At 36.4% G+C, this 16,064-nt stretch overlaps 1 protein-coding gene across 5 annotated transcripts in view; it reads left to right on the top strand.

Annotated features, from left to right (window-relative positions):
• SGCG (sarcoglycan gamma) overlaps positions 1 to 16,064 on the top strand; it is a 133,255-nt gene that overhangs the window by 69,195 nt on the left and 47,996 nt on the right. For all 5 annotated transcript variants that reach the window (XM_065630698.1, XM_065630689.1, XM_065630679.1 and 2 more), the window contains one exon: positions 13,875 to 13,976. In XM_065630698.1, coding sequence (XP_065486770.1) covers positions 13,875 to 13,976 — 102 coding nt within the window. The remainder of the gene's footprint in view (positions 1 to 13,874; positions 13,977 to 16,064) is intronic.

The following is a 16,064-nucleotide window of genomic DNA, read 5'->3' as shown; positions in this document are numbered from 1 at the left end:
TAAGAAGTTTGAAAAAAAAAAATGGAGGTTGGGTTTTTTTCCCTGGCCAAAATATATCAAAATTTTGCATGAAATGGAAATTCCACATTTTGTTTTTAATGTATTGAGGCTTTCTGAGAACTAAAGGGGATTGCTAGTCCTAAGAGTGTAGAAACTGAGAATCTTAAGGGATTTACGGCTTCATCAGCACGAGGATGTCAGATAGGGTCTGGTAGGTCTGAAAGAGTGGATCTTTTAACATCCCTGACATCTGCTGAGAGGACAAACACGGCAGGGTAGCGGCAGTGAAGATTTCTAGAGGGCGTCAGGGATAACTTCTGGGTATGTATACTAGATGGGACAATGCAAAAAGCAGCATAGAAGAGTCGGAAGCAAGGACAGGCTACAAAGAAGAAATGTAGAAATATTGTCTGGGCCAGGAAATGTGTCAGGCTTCCTGTGTCAGGAAAGCCAAAACTTAGCTTTAGTTAAGACTTAAAAGGGACAACAAGGTCTACAAGGTGGGCTGCATCCATGGGTGAAAAAAGAACTGTCTGATTCTGTTGCAAAGTCACCTTCTGCCATGTTTGGAATGTTATGGAGACTGGGGAGATCCTCAGTGACTGGTGGGATGCAAGTGTTGCACTTGTCTTCAAAGAGGCCAAAAGGAGAGTCGGGTAAATTATGGGCTGCTCAGCCTCACTTCAGTCCCTGGGAAAATGATGGAGCAAGTCTTCTTGGAAGACATTTCAAGGTCCAAGAAGGAGAACAGGGTAATGCGGAACAATCAGCATGGATTTACCAAGGGTGAATGATGCCTGACCAATGTGATTACCTTCTATGATAAAATGTCTGGATTTGTAGGCAATGAGAGCGCACAAGATACCCTTTACCTTGACTTTAGCAAGACCTTTGACAGTCTCCTACAATGTTCTTGTGCCCTAATTAGAATATTACAGCGGTGAGTGGTGGACAACCAGACAAGTGAAAAAAAACTGGCTGAGTGGACCGACTCAGAAGGTAGTTATTAATGTGTTGTACTCTAGATGGAGGCCAGTAGTAAGTGTTACAGGGGTCTGTCCTGGGACTGATCCTTTTTAACAACTTTATCAGTGACTTAGAACGGGTGACAGAATGCTTGCCAAGTCTTTGCAGATTATAGCAATTAGGGTGTACCATTCAATACTTTAAAGGCTTGGCCTGACATTAGAGGAGCCTAGACAGGCTGGAGTAATGGTCCATCCTTATGAAATTTGAGGACAAAGGCCAATCCCACTCCTGGAGAGGAAGAGCCCCTGGCACCATACAGGCTGATTCTGCCTGGCTGGGGGCAGCTCTGTGGAGAAGACCCTGGGCATTGGTGGGCAGCAAGATGAGCATGAGCCAGCAGTGACCCTGGCAGCAACGAAGGCCAACAGCATCTTGGGCTGCGTGAACAGGGCCAGAGCCAGGGGACAAGAGAACTGATCATCTCCCTTTACACAGCACTCATTGGACATGTGTGTAATACAGCCTCCAGTTTTGAGCCTCCTAACAGAAGACATATATTGACAAACTTTGTATCATTTTTGGTTTTAAGAAGTTTTGTCTTGTGGTTGGCCATCTGATGTTGCTAAGACAGAATCTCCTTTTTGCTATAAATAATATTACACTAATGACTTCCTCTGAAAAACTCAATCTTTCTTATGCTTCTGACAAAGAGAACAGAAATACTTCACAGGAAAAAATACATTAGTTTCCTCTTTTACCTTGTTGTCTTAATTCATTAAAATGACTGTAATTTTTAAATGGTCCACTGACTCTTAGTGTATAACATTTTAATTTCAAGGCCATCAGTTATACTAGACTAGATGCTATCATATGAGATGAAAATTCATCTTTCTAGACAGCATTAGATCCTAAAATATTTAACTAGTAAAATACTGAATGTATTGAATGCAAGAATATGTTATACTCTCATATTCCTTTTCCAAAACATTATTGTGGAGGAAGAGAAAGGAGGAATTTTAATATGGGAGTCCATCGACCCTGCTGAGTCCTGCAACCACTTGTTCTTAGGTAAAAGGACATCAGGACCTCTTCACATGGCCACTCTCTTTATAGACTTTATTCGTAAGATGGTCACTTTTGAAATTTTGGTTGCATTCATGTCCAATGGTGATAATTTAACTGCAAGAATATTAGTATACCTAGATCTGTTGGACAAGTGAGGAGGAATATTTGAGGATCTATATTTTGGGATTTGATTCTTAAATTATTTAAGTTGCTCCCATACTAATTGCCCAACATACAAATTTCATATTGACATGACTGTGGAAGGCTGCATGACTGGCAAACAATTTGGAAAAGCTGGACAGTGTTCAGCTAATCTGTATGATAATATTTTATACAACACTGAGCATATGAAAGCTTTATCGAGGTTAGCTGCTCAGTGGGAGGCATTAACAAGAGGTTTTTGGCAATAGGAGATCTTGCTCAGAAACCCCATGTTTATTGAGTTGTATCATTCAAGTTATGCTACATTATCGTAACGCCAGAACAGCAACGTGCTAGAGATTATTGCTAACATTTTTAGCCTCTGAAAGTGGTACCCAGGTTTCCATGGACACCACAGCTGTCACGGTCTTCTGGAATAAGAAAGGTCAAGGCAATTGTCCTGTTTCGTGTTGGTAAGGACAGGCAGTCATGAAACAGGGATGTTTCCCAGGATAACTAGTTGCCTTTCTCCAGTCCAGAGTTTGGCATGAAGGTTTTTCTCTGACAAAAGATTGTAAGCACAGTGTGAGAAGGAGGCAGATAGGTCGTTATAGTTTTAGAGGCACTGTCAGTCAAACATGATTTGAATCTGCACTCAATCTCATGTTCTGCCATGCATGTTAAACCTTACTTGGGTTTGAGTAACTAACAAGAGGAAAGTCAAGCCCTAATACTAAGTCTTAGTATAGCCTGTGGACCACCTTATCATGACAAGAATCAACTAGGTACACGGAGGACCACAAACACGATGTCCAGTCTGTTAATGCGTATTCTAAGCATGTCCTTCCTAAGAACACCACAAATCATAGAATCATAGAATAGTTTGGGTTGGAAGGAACCTTTAAAGCTCATCTAGTCCAACTCTCTGCAATGAGCAGGGACATCTTCAACTAGATCACGTTGCTCAGGGCCCTGTCCAGCCTGGCCTTGAATGTTTAGCATGCTCTTGTGCCTGCACTTCAGCTGGACTGAAAGACATAGGCAATGAAAATTGGGAAGGTTACTGCACATTTAGGCTAGACAGTGGTCTTTACTTGCAGTTTCTGTTTTATGCACAGCTATTTCTGGCACTGGAATAAATAGGACAGTTGCTAGAGTTGGACAAACAAATACAGGGTTTCCCAAATATTGTTCAGAGCCATTTTTTTCTTTTGGCTTACTTGTAATTAGTGAGTGCTCTACCCATATACCTGTTCCCAGAAGCTTTTATCACAGACATCACACTGTTAATCTTCTTGAGTTCTCATGGACAATAATTAATGCAGACACAGTATAAAAATTATTTTTAATTATTTTCCGAGTTTTTCCATAAGGCAATGCTAATTCATTTATATTTAATTGTATAAGAAAATGTTGAAAACATAACTATATATAATATTAAAACCAATGGCTATATATACACATTAGTAGGCTGATAATTATACCCATCTAGATCTATAAATATTATATAGATTTTATAGTCAGAAACTTCCATAAACTACTATGTAAGCACATGAGAAATTCAGGCACCAAAGATGGAATGGGCTTACTTAAGGAAATATGAAAAATATGAAACTATGAATGTGATGAATAAAGAAAGCAAAATTTTAACTGAAAATCAAGTAATATTTTCTGACAGTGACACTTACCAGACTGTGTAATAGCATGCCTTATTAAATTGGAGATGCCCAATCATTTGGAACATTTAAAACCAGACTAGACAGCAATAAAAATGTACAGTAAAGAACACTCTTTCACAGCAAGAGTTCTCCTTCACTGCAAAGACATACACTAATAAATTTGTACAGCCTTTCCATGCATTTTATCGTTAACAGTGTATGCTTCATGGAATTAGTTGCCAGTTGAGATTGTTACATTTGTAAATACTGAAATGAAATATTTATTTAATTATTCACATATTCTTATCCTAAATTTTACTAAAATATTTTCATGTCAGAATAGCAATATTCCAGTTTCTACTCTGAATAATCCTGAACAGCTGTATTTTGCTATTTTTCCATTAAGTTAAATAAAATTTGCCTCCAACTACGCCATAGTTATTCCCATTGTCTCTGTCAGATGGTGAATATTTAAATATTTAATGCAAAAAGTAATAGCTGAAAAGAAAGATATTGCAATACTTATTGTAGAAAATCTGTTATCAAGGTAAGTCAGACTTCTCAGTACTGTGATATATACTTACATATATATAATGTATTTTCTTAAAGCATTTGGTTAACCTAGATTATTTTATGAATCAAATCATGTGTATGTAAAAGAATGTGGAAGAGCACTTTTTAAATGAAAAAAAAAATCAATAACTTTGCTGTTGTTGGAATAATTTATGTCGATAGAGTTGAAAAGGCTATATACAGTGAGATTATAATGTACATGCAAGTTTAAGAACTTTGGACCAGTGAGCTCATAAGGGCTTCTCATTCTGCTTTCCTAGTTTTAAATTGTATGTGGAAATTTAAATGAAGCTGCTTTTGGCAAATCCGCCAAAGGAAAAACACTTGTTCTGGTCTTGTGATCTGACTGCCATCTTATTTTCTAAGCCTTGACACAATCAGTAACTTTTTAACATTCAGCTGCACGTTTTCCTGGGGTTTTGGTGTATATTTTTGCTCCCAGGAGCCAGGACAGCTGTTGTCATGTAGGAAATAGGAATGATGAGTGAGAGACCTGGAGAATTTTACAATTTGTGTAGTTCAAGAGTGACCTGAAAATGTTCTCTGTCCATAAAACTCAGTCTGTTTTTTCTAGTGCTATCACCTGACTTCATAAAAGAAGTTAAATCACTCTAAAGACTTTTTATATATCTTTAGATCATCATATACTCAACAACACTTTTACCAAAATTCACATACTCAGTAAAAATCTACTGTAGCATTTCTTAGAATAACATAAGTTGACAGAGAATGGTTGAGGTTGAGGACACTGATGAAAACAAATTAGCATTTCCATAATGTGAGACCCAGGGACTTCCCAGGTGCCCAAGTGCTCGCAGCAGTGATGCCTGCCGGCCCTCTCCTGCTCCAAGGCCATGTTCCCAAAGGGGTGCTGGCACGGCTGACGGGGGCACACTGTCATGTGCCTACTCTGCAATTTAGTACCCGGAGTCAAGCGCAGCCTACTGAAATAAACACAATATGGAGAAATTTAACAACTTGGGTTTAATTCCTATTTCTGTGCTCCATACACAAATAATTGCATATATATTCGTGTACAAAATCCAGCTGTCTGGTCAGAAACATTTACTGTGCGGAGTTCCTCAACTGCCATTTTTCCATGTGGGACACTGAGGACGCGTCAGTTTTGAGACTGACACTGGAATGACCTGAGCCTGCCAAGCTCCAGTGGAAATCAGTGAGACAGAAAAGTCACCACTGTTCTCAGACAATGGCCGCCCAAGACATACATTGTTTACATGGTTCGTATGTCACGTTCCAGTTCATGTCTTGTCTGTTGTGTTGCAGCTAATGAATGCCTTGTGTTTGTTCCTGCAACATCCACCACAACAGGGCCTCCATCCAGATTGAGACCTGTGAGCATGATAAGATTAGGAAAGGACAATATAAATACTACATCATAAATACTATAAATATGAAGTAACAAGCAGTTTCCCATTGAACAGAGTCAACCTCTCATAATATTAATCCAAGCTTTAAAGTCCTTTTTTCTAAAATGTAGAGATCTGGCTGCTGGACAATTTTAGGAGTATTAATATTGAATTATACCTCTGGAGTTTTGCTATTTTATTGGTTCTTTCTTACCCTACACAGAAACTGTGTTTCCCTATAGGCTTTTCATAGAGGACCAGTATGTAGAAAAAAAGCAAGAGTCAGAACGGAATGTATCACTCCTCAAAAGAATCATACAATAGCCTATGGCTAAGCTGTACCACCATTTTTGTTTCCCTTGGTGTAAACTAACAAGAAATCCAGTGGTTTCTATGATCTTTTACAGGTCTTCGTAGACTTTGAGATATTTAATAAATATCTTACTAGTAGCCTTACAACTGTTTTTACAAATCCCCAAGCCTGTGAATTCTAGAAGAACATAACCACTCCTGTGATTTCTTCCATTCCATTTTATCTAGCATGTTTTTTTCCTACTGTTAGTCCTTCACCTTAAGAAACCTACCTGCCCTGGCTACAGAACTAAATAGAAAATCTTTATGTTCTTGATTCCTCAAAGGTCTTCCACAGTTCCATGTCAGATCTTCATGCCTTTACCTCCTTAATGACCCAAACCCCCCATCACCTGTTGTATCTGTTCATTTTTTGCTCTAGCAGTTGTCCTTCTCCCTTTTCACTAAGCATCCAGGTGACTTCTTCATATATATTCTCTGTACATCTTAAAATGGTCTCATATATTTTAAGATATTTATTTTTCAGCTTTTAAAATTTCTTCCTCAATTACCTGTGCTGGGAAATACGCGAATTCCCCTAAAACTTTCTCCTGATTTTTAATGTTGAAAAATGTATTTCATGAGTGCAAAACAGTTTTAGTTTTCAAAATTTTCTTGTTTCATCTTTAACCAAACAAAAAATGTACTATCTTTGAAAATGTGGGATCACGTCCTGTCTACAGACTAGGGCATGGGTTGGAAATTGTCAACACTTCTAAATGTAGTGTGGCAGGAATTGCAAATAGCTCTCACCCTTTCCAACTTCATATTTCATTTCTTTGTCACTGATGTTATTTTTTTAGGTATATTGTATAATTAATTTACTCAAATACATGTTAAGCTATCAATTTGTTGATGTATAGCATATACTTATGCCATTGTTTTAAAGATAATATTATTGTCAGTGCTAGAGTAGAGCTTGCTGTGAGGCACTATAGGGAAAATTGAAAAAGTGTTTTCCATTTTGCTTGATAAGACTTAGAAAAATGCATTTATCAATAATATTACTAGAGAATTGCCCTAGTAGGTGATTATATTTTTATGTGTAAAATCTCTGTGGTCACTATAAATATTTGCATCATGAATAAAAATATGGTCGTGATAGCATTGGGCAAACGTAACCAAAACTCTGCTCTTAGACCTTATTTATCAGTAATACTAGGATGAGAGGAAGGCTGGGTAATTCAAAATGAGGTTGGGTTGTTACTTAAGATGATCTGGTTTTCACTGTAATATACTGCAGTGGTTGACATTTAATATGATCATATCACTTTAAAATAAATTCGCTTGATAGCTGCAAAACAAAACATAAGGTAAAGTATTTAGGTCATTCTTTTTCACACACAGCTGTAGACATCCTCAGCAATGCTTTGTGAGGGCTGCAACATCTGTTCGTCCTTTTTCCATCTCACATTTTTGTCATCTTGACTATTTAGACAGTAAATTCTGTCAGGACTGAGATGCTTGTCACTGTGTGCTTACACAAGGCGTAGAGCACTGAGACCATAAGATGAAATGTCCCCTAGTACAAATGATAGGATTTACAATATTGAATCAATACATAGTCTGTGTTATCATATACACCATGCAAATATCCCTGATTCCTCACAGTAATTCAAGAAATAAACATTATGCACTGTTGTTCAGCAGAAAATCCTTTTGACAACTTCTACAAATCAAAGAAAAAGATTTAATTCCATTATTTAACTACATTGCTTAACTATAAATGTTAATATAATGAAATTAATTAGCCGATTTATTAAAACTCAAATCCTGAACAAATATTTGTAACAGTGAGAGAAGCAGTGCATTTTTCTAATCTTGAGTAAATCAGTCACAAAAGTTGTAATGCCAGATGTAATGGTATTTTTATTAGCAGAGTATTATCCAGCTTTGAAATGTCTGTCTGTGCAGCACAGAACCAGATACAGAATTTGGTCCTTTGCCAAACAGGGAAGCAAAGCTGTAACTAAAGCTGTTTTGAGAAGCTATTTTTCCTCTTTAATAATACATGTTGTAATTAATATATTTATTTAAGAAAGTCTGTTATTCTATATATCAGGACAAAGAGGAGCTGAAAATTTATTGAAAGTATGCATCTTAAATATGAATCCTGTCTTAGGAAAGAAATCTCATCTAAACAGATGGTAATGGTATGATGAATTTTCATCTTTCATAGACATTTCCTTACAAACCTGTTGCATTCAAGACTGCCATCTACTTTTCTAGATTGTGGAATATTACCTACCCACTTTCTAGTCATATCCGCAAAGGGTGTTTTAGTCTGTGTCCAGCCCTAAGCCAGCTGAGACCTACTTCTATACCAGGAGTGCTTGCTGTTGCTACGGGCTCTGATTTGACCAATGTCTTTGGCAGAAAAGACTCTGCTGTCACCTAAGTAGAGGAGTCTGATAACCTTCTCTGTCTGAGCCCAGGAAATAGAGTCCTTGCAACAGAAAATGAGATGAGGCATCAGTAATGTTATTATACCAAGCACGTACTTACCTCCAAAACAGATATTGTAAGTCAAACAGAGGGTTTCATCAGATTCATTACCAGTCCTGTTTTGCTGATTGCTCTTTAACAATCTCGACCCACAGCCCTATTATCTCAATGAAACAGTATGCTCTTGTTTGCAAAGCAAGTTCTCTAAATAGTAGTTGCTGCAAGAAGTACTGCAGTGAAAGCCAGATCTATAAAGCCATTAATTGAACTAGCTTTGGGGCACAACAAATGATGTCTTGGTCTGAACTTGCCAAAGTCTTTCCCTAGGCTGGCCTAAAATTAGGATATAAGTATCCTATAAGTAAGAAAAGGTGTTATCCGAATGGAAATGCTGCATCCTATTTAGTCTGAAGTTAATATCATTATTGATTCCAATCAGCAACTACAGTATGTGTGGGCTTCTACTATTTGGAAAATTTGAATATTCAGGTAGCAGGTATTCCAAATCAAACACGCTATTAACTCCTGATTCAGGAGCTAGTTCAATGTGAATTGAATGTTTGAATAAATTTAGAGACTTTGTTGCTGGAACCATGCTAACATATGGATATGACTGTCTTTCCAGTATCTGTTCTCTCCCCAAAAGAGGAAAATACACATCTTCCTATGCAGCTACTAGCTGATACATAGACCAGATGTTTAATTTCCATTTTTAAGAAGAGTCCAAGGACTGGAATTGCCTAACATGAGAAGGTGCAGAAACAGTGGTGATATAAGAACAGTGGTTGATCCAATGTAGGAAGCCCCCATGTTGATCAGTTTTTATGTTGGCAGGAAAATGTGCAAGCTACAGTTATTGATTGAATTTAGGTGATTAGAAATACTCATCATAAACTGAATGAATCTTCCTTGTCCTCATCCTAATTTCTAAGGCCATATGCCTACAGCAACAGACATCTACATTATTATATTGACTTGGGTGATAAATCCCAAATATATCATCTGATGCTCTTTTGACTCCATAAGCCACAAACAGCATGAGGCTCAGCTGCCTGAGAGCAAGTCATTGTGAGCGCAAGAGCCCTACAGCTATAGCTGCTTGCTTCTACTCTTGGTAGTCCCACAGCAATGTGCCTCTCTTTCCAAGTGACTTTCTTGGTCCTGAGACAGAGCAGCAGGTCCCACTATGACAACAGGTGAAAAAGGGAAAGGTCTGGCATCTCATTTTAAGAAGACAGGTCTTTAACACTAGCCATACCAATCCTGTCAAACTTGCTTTGTCCAGTCTTGTCTATATTTTCCTCAACATAGATACTCATAGCCAGAAGAAGGCAGCCATACCCCCAGACCCATCAGTGTGGCTTTTGGAACTTTTTGGTCCTGATGAAGGACTTGGTCCTTCTATAGCCCTCTGAAAGAAACTTAAGGACCTTTCCACAGTTTGTGGACATACTGCACTTCTCTACTGGCTTTGTGGAGAAAGGAACTACTTTTTTCAAAGGAAAAATATTTTACATTTGTTGTGTCTAGAGCCTAAAAGAATCATAACTCATCCAAGATAGTCCTTCCATCCAGATGCTCCACAGCACAATGAGTCTTGCCTGGGATTCTGGTAGTGGTAGCTACTTGTTTCAGGTGGTTTAGAGTATTCCCATATACACGATTTGCTCAATAGCTGTCAAATATCCTTTAGACCATCATTTCTGAATCAAAGAGCCTTTTGTTGAGCTTTTATGAGGCTTGAACCCACACCAAGAGCTTGAATTCCTTGTAGAAGGCCTTGTCTCTGTTTCTACAAGTATTTACCTCCTCAAAAGCATTTTCAAACGATGAAAAATGCTTCTTCTGCAGTTGAAGACATCCTGTTACTCCAATTAGAGTACACCTAGCAGTTTTGAAATGAAGACTGGTCATACCTTTGTGAACATTAATGCTAAATTGCATCTTTGGTGCATAAGGGTTTGGCAGCTGCCAGTAGTTCCCATGCCAGTAAACTCCTTGCAGCAATAGCAAAATCTGCTTAGTGTATACAGAGATACCATTTCATCCTCCTCTTCTATACAGCTCGGTCCCTGCCTCACTGGGAGCTTTGACTAATTAGAAAATACTGATCTTGGGGTTATATGCACAACAACATGTTACAGCTCAGGGCCAAGCACACTCAAGCATCAGCATCAGGATAACAAGAATCCAGACTTGCCATACATCCTCTATGTTTAATGAAGCTTTCCCCCCCCCACACCTAATCAATAGTTGATTGTATAACTGCATCGAAGTTCATGTCTAACTGATATTTGGACCCTTTCCTACAGTCAATAGAAATATTTTTATTCAACGATTAGAAGAGGAACAGAATCAGATCTTTGAAACTGAAAGCATCAAGGTTTTCCTCACTGAGGGAGTCGCAATACTCAGGAAATAATATCTGGCTTCTCCTAAATGGTAATGTAAGAAGCAGAGTGGTTGTTGAGAGAACATTATGTGCAACTATTATACTCCTCCTTTTATGGAACTTATCATTGGATCTCAGTGCATTAGGGTAGTTGTTTATCCTAAATCCCTCTCTTTTATATTCCATGTAACTTCAATTTGCCAATTATAAACAGGAGATAATAGAATTTCTCCATCTCACAGTACTGCATAACTCAGTACTTTTGAAATCTTGAGGTGCTCAAATATCATGGTGCTAAGGAAATAATAATTGTTTACAGTCACAATGGTAATAGAAGTGAGGTTCATTATATGAAATCCACGTTTTTGTTCTCATACATGTTACAGAGTTTATCCATTTGTCATCACAGATAGTCACTTATGCAAGTAACCCAAGTCTAAATTTCCATATGTTTTTGCACTTGTCAAGTGGTCAATGAGAATGGATAATGAGGCTCTTATTCAAATATGTGAGAATATGAGCTTTGTGTCTATGCTTAAATGAAATATTTGATGAAGAAAATAGGACATACTTGAGAACATACTTATACAAAATAATCCTGAGTGATATGACTGGATTTGCTGAAGAATAAGAACTTATAGATAAGTTGAAGTGCTAAGTTTTTTGACATGGCAGATTATTCTTGATGTCAAAGACATTCCTTTGTCTATATAGCATTTTTAGAATAATCATTGTTGAAAAATCTGAATCCATTAGAAAGAGTATGCCAAGTAAATGGAATAATCTTCTTTTTCAAAATCAATTATAGGTTTTTTTGCCTCTACTAAGAATTTATTCCTGGCAAAGCCGAAGGCAGGATAGAGACTGCCACCCTGGAGTTTTCTAATTTTCCCTGATCTGCTTCGGAGCAAGAATCAATTGCTACTTCTTCCTCTGCCTTCTGAAATCTTAATATCATTTTTATACTTACTCTATAATAGACTGTTTATTTAGTTCCTTGTATTCCAAGAAAAATATGCAAACTGTGTTTAAACCTGATGGTTAATATAATGTACTTTAACCAGATGAGAAAAGGCATGGGATCAGAGCTATAATGAGATCCTAAATTTAGTTAATTAAATGAGACCCACTTGATAGTGTTGTTTCTTTAGAAGATCTTTAGAAGATTTCATGTCATATTTTTTCAAAAGTGTTTTATCTTAAAACCTTTATGTATTTATGATGTTGAAGTGATCTTTGTTTTGTATTACAGGTTAGAAAAGACTGTCCATAGTCTTCACTAGAAAAACATTTCTAAATCACTAAGCCTGAGAACTGTGATTATGAAAGCTATAAGGGGCTCGTCAAAGGTGTTATTTTAGTTTTGCCTCATGAGATATCAGTACATACTAGGTACTTTTTAAAAGCTTTGCAATGGTCTAGAATTTCGAAATTCTATCTACTTCCACTGAGAAGAGTCAGTACATTATGTATTTCAAAGCAGTTAAATATTTGACACTGAATAGCAGATTCTATAAATTGCTATTCTAAAAGCCTGTTTCCTGAAATAAATCCTTGCTAAGGAAGAATTGCCAATGGATTGAACTGCTGACATGAATATTTCTTACCTTATGGAATTCAAGCAAAGCTTGTTTCTCTCTTTGTCCCTCTTCAAGCCCGTTAAAAGAAAACAGCTACAGCTTTTCTTTGAAGAATAGCTAAACATATTCTTTGCATTATATATATATATATATATAAAACATATGTTTAGTCTCATTGGAGAGAATGTACCACATTTGAAAATAATTACAGTCTCTTAAAGTTGCAGCTTTTTTCAGTGGTAGGCATAATTCTTTAGACGAACAAGTTATTGATGTATCATCAGTGGCCTGTCATGTATCTCTTCTTCTCTGCTTATATGGAGAGTAACCCAAAAAATATTTGGAGGGGAAATAACTTTTGGATTTATTGTTTATTAATTAGCCCTCCCGCATACTCCTTGTAGTTTGAGGCAGTTGACTCAAAATATTTTCCTGTGTGGCTGAGCTATAAGGCTGCAAATTTTTTGCCAAGTTTTCTGTCACTTTTTATGGCAGGAGGAGGGGTGAATCCCTTGCAAATTAGCTAAATAGCTGTGAAATACTTTGCAGCCAAAGCTTGCAAGTCCTCAGATGTATTTACTGTAGTAATTCCTCACTCATTTCTCACATTATCAATTCTAGGATAACATTGAAAAAAAAGATAAGATATGGCCTGGAAAGCACAACTGGGCTAAAATCAGGAGGGAGCAACTAAAAGAGAATAAGGAAGGTACAAAAACTCACAAGCAGGTGAAAGAGAAAAAGGGAGATGATAGCGTGATAGATCCTTGAACTACAATTAGAGAAGAAAAAAAAATAAACCAAGGAATGAAAAATGAAATAAAAAGAAAGAAGTAATTACTGAAAATAGAAGCAAATAGAAGTATTACATTCCTTGTAAAATACATTATTGATAAGATAAACTTGGAGGTATTAACATAAGGTTTGTTTTATGTGAGTACTTATATGTAAACGTTTATTGTTCATGACACTTTTAGAAGGCAAGTACAAAGAGTATTTCACCACGGCAAATACAGATGCATTTCTTTTTAAGTTAATGACTGTAATACTGTGGTTTTTTCATGTAAAAAAAACCAAACCAAAATGAAACAAACAAACAAAAAACCAACGAAACCCACCACTTTAATAACTTTTTTTTTCCGTGAAAGCTACAATTTGTTAAAGAAAAATACTGGAAGAAACAATGAATTCTCAAAATTTCAGGTGCATTAGTATCTTTATTAATAGACTGGAGGCAGGCAGCTCTGGAAATTTCCAGTTTATGAAAAGAACAAAAACTAAATGCTGCAATAATAATAAAATCTGCGTAATTCTTGCACCTTCTCCTCAGACTGGAATGGGACACCTGCGTGTTACGAAAGAAGGCCTTCGTCTGGAAGGGGAGTCAGAATTCTTATTCCCTCTTTATGCCAAAGAAATCCATTCTCGAGTGGTAAGCAGATAATCTTTCAGTAATGCTAAAATAAAATTAATTTACTTCTGAACAGTTGAATTTAGGCAAAGTCCAGACACTATCATGGAAATAAATATATGTGTGTGCGTATGTATATATGTGTGTGTATAAACATATTGTTCCATACTTTATAAGTGTGATCATTAGGTTGATGGTCTGATACTATGGCAGAATTAACATTTTTCTCTTAGGCATGCAATGAGAAATAGCTCAAAAAGGAATAATAAAGGTCATTGTATAGAAGTGATGCTAAAATTTTAGGAGTGTGTAGAAAATTGTTCGTTATTTTTACTGAGATTATTTTTTAATGCAGGCTTCCCTATGAAACTGCTTGTTTTGTTTGTTCATCCATTCCAGAATAGTTTAAGTATCTCTAAAATTAATGGATCTTATTGGAAAAGTTAAAATTTCACTAATAAGTTCAGTTTTTGTCTCTTCTAGAACAACAATAGATGTATGATATCTTTATCTATTTATGTATACAAAATATACGAGACTAAAAGGGAATATTTAGGATTGAATCTTTTTTACATAGACAGAAAATATTATTGCTGGGGTAAAAAAGGAATAACATACTTGGTCAAAAAAATATTTATCAATAAAAAGAAAGAAAATATTTATCAAGCTTCGAAACTTCAAGCTAACTTCAAAATAGCACTGAGAATGGGTATGGTATGAAAGATTTTTATTGAAGTACAGTGTTTAGAGGAAGAAAGAGAGAAACTGAATTGTTTTTTAATTATCCAAGTGAACTCTGAAACTTACTCAGTACTTCCAGTAGCCGGAACAGCTCTTTCTTAGATGGTGAAATTCCATTGCTAAATCTATATTTCCATTTTGTTTCTTATGCTGTATTCTTTTCTGTCTCATAGGCAGTGGGAAAACTATTTATGTCTTTTAGTGACTTTCCCTTGAGGTTGTTTATCCAATAAGACATGTAACATTTTAAGACCAGCATAGCTCATACTTAAGAACTCCCTCTGCCCCGAAAAAATCATTGTGCAGTGTTAAGATACACTTTGTGCTCTTTTAATGTTCCTTCCAGCTCTTAATGCATTTGGCACAATATAGGAACAAAGAGGTGTGGCAGCATCTAGTATAAGCTTAGCTGTCTAATGACCCATTATGATCATTAGTAGCATGCATTAATTAGAGCCTTCGGGCTACTGCATGTCTCTGCCCCCTCTGAACTGAAAATTCATCAGAGATTTTTTGTTTGTTTGCATGCTTTTTTAAAATATTTGAACTCTCTAGAGGCTTAATTGCCTGTAGCTTGATCTCCTGAGTGCCATCTATATATTTATTCTCATGAAGTTGCTTGTTTGGTATGCTTTCTTTTTCTAAGTTTATCTGTTAAAGAATTGGAGCACTCACAGCTACCAGAGCAGCTTTCTCCCTCGCCTGACTGGTGTTCCCCTTGCAGTCTCCTAACAGCTGTTCTCACCAAATGAGGTCTCCAAAGTGCTAAGAAAATATGTGGCAGAAAATCTACTTGCTGTGCCTCATCTGTGGAGCCTGTTACAAGTTTATGCCTTCATTATGAGTCCAACACAGAGTTGTGGGCCACACTGTTGCATCTTAGCTAATACGTATTCATGAAAAGATAAAAGATGAGCATTTATAAATATGTTACTAGATTTTAATTAGTCAACAACACACATGTGGAAGCCGCAGGTTTAGAATACAGTTTATTTGCACTTCCATTTGATATTACAAATTACTAATTTATTTTTCTAAATCAACCAACAGCAGTCAAATAAGTGTAATAAAGATAACCAGATTTGTGGGTCATTTAGCACATGTACTTAAATGTAATATATTTATCTGATCTTTGACCTTCCTTTTCTACTTCATACTAACTTGTTAACATTAATATTTAATCTAACACACTGCTTACTGTTTTCCTAAGACTTTTCATTTTTTGTGTTAATTCTGTTAGCTTTCGCTTTTTCCTGATATAATTTACAATATATTTTGCTCACTAAGTGACTTCCTTTGAGATAGCCTGTCTTCCTGCTTGTACGATACCCTTTTTAAAAAAAAAAACACATAAGTTGGATTCCAAGT

Source organism: Caloenas nicobarica, chromosome 1 (genome assembly GCF_036013445.1).
Source record: "Caloenas nicobarica isolate bCalNic1 chromosome 1, bCalNic1.hap1, whole genome shotgun sequence".
Lineage (NCBI taxonomy): Eukaryota > Metazoa > Chordata > Aves > Columbiformes > Columbidae > Caloenas > Caloenas nicobarica.
The sequence above is the reverse complement of the archived record's forward strand: the minus strand, read 5'-3'. Positions and strand labels throughout refer to the sequence as shown.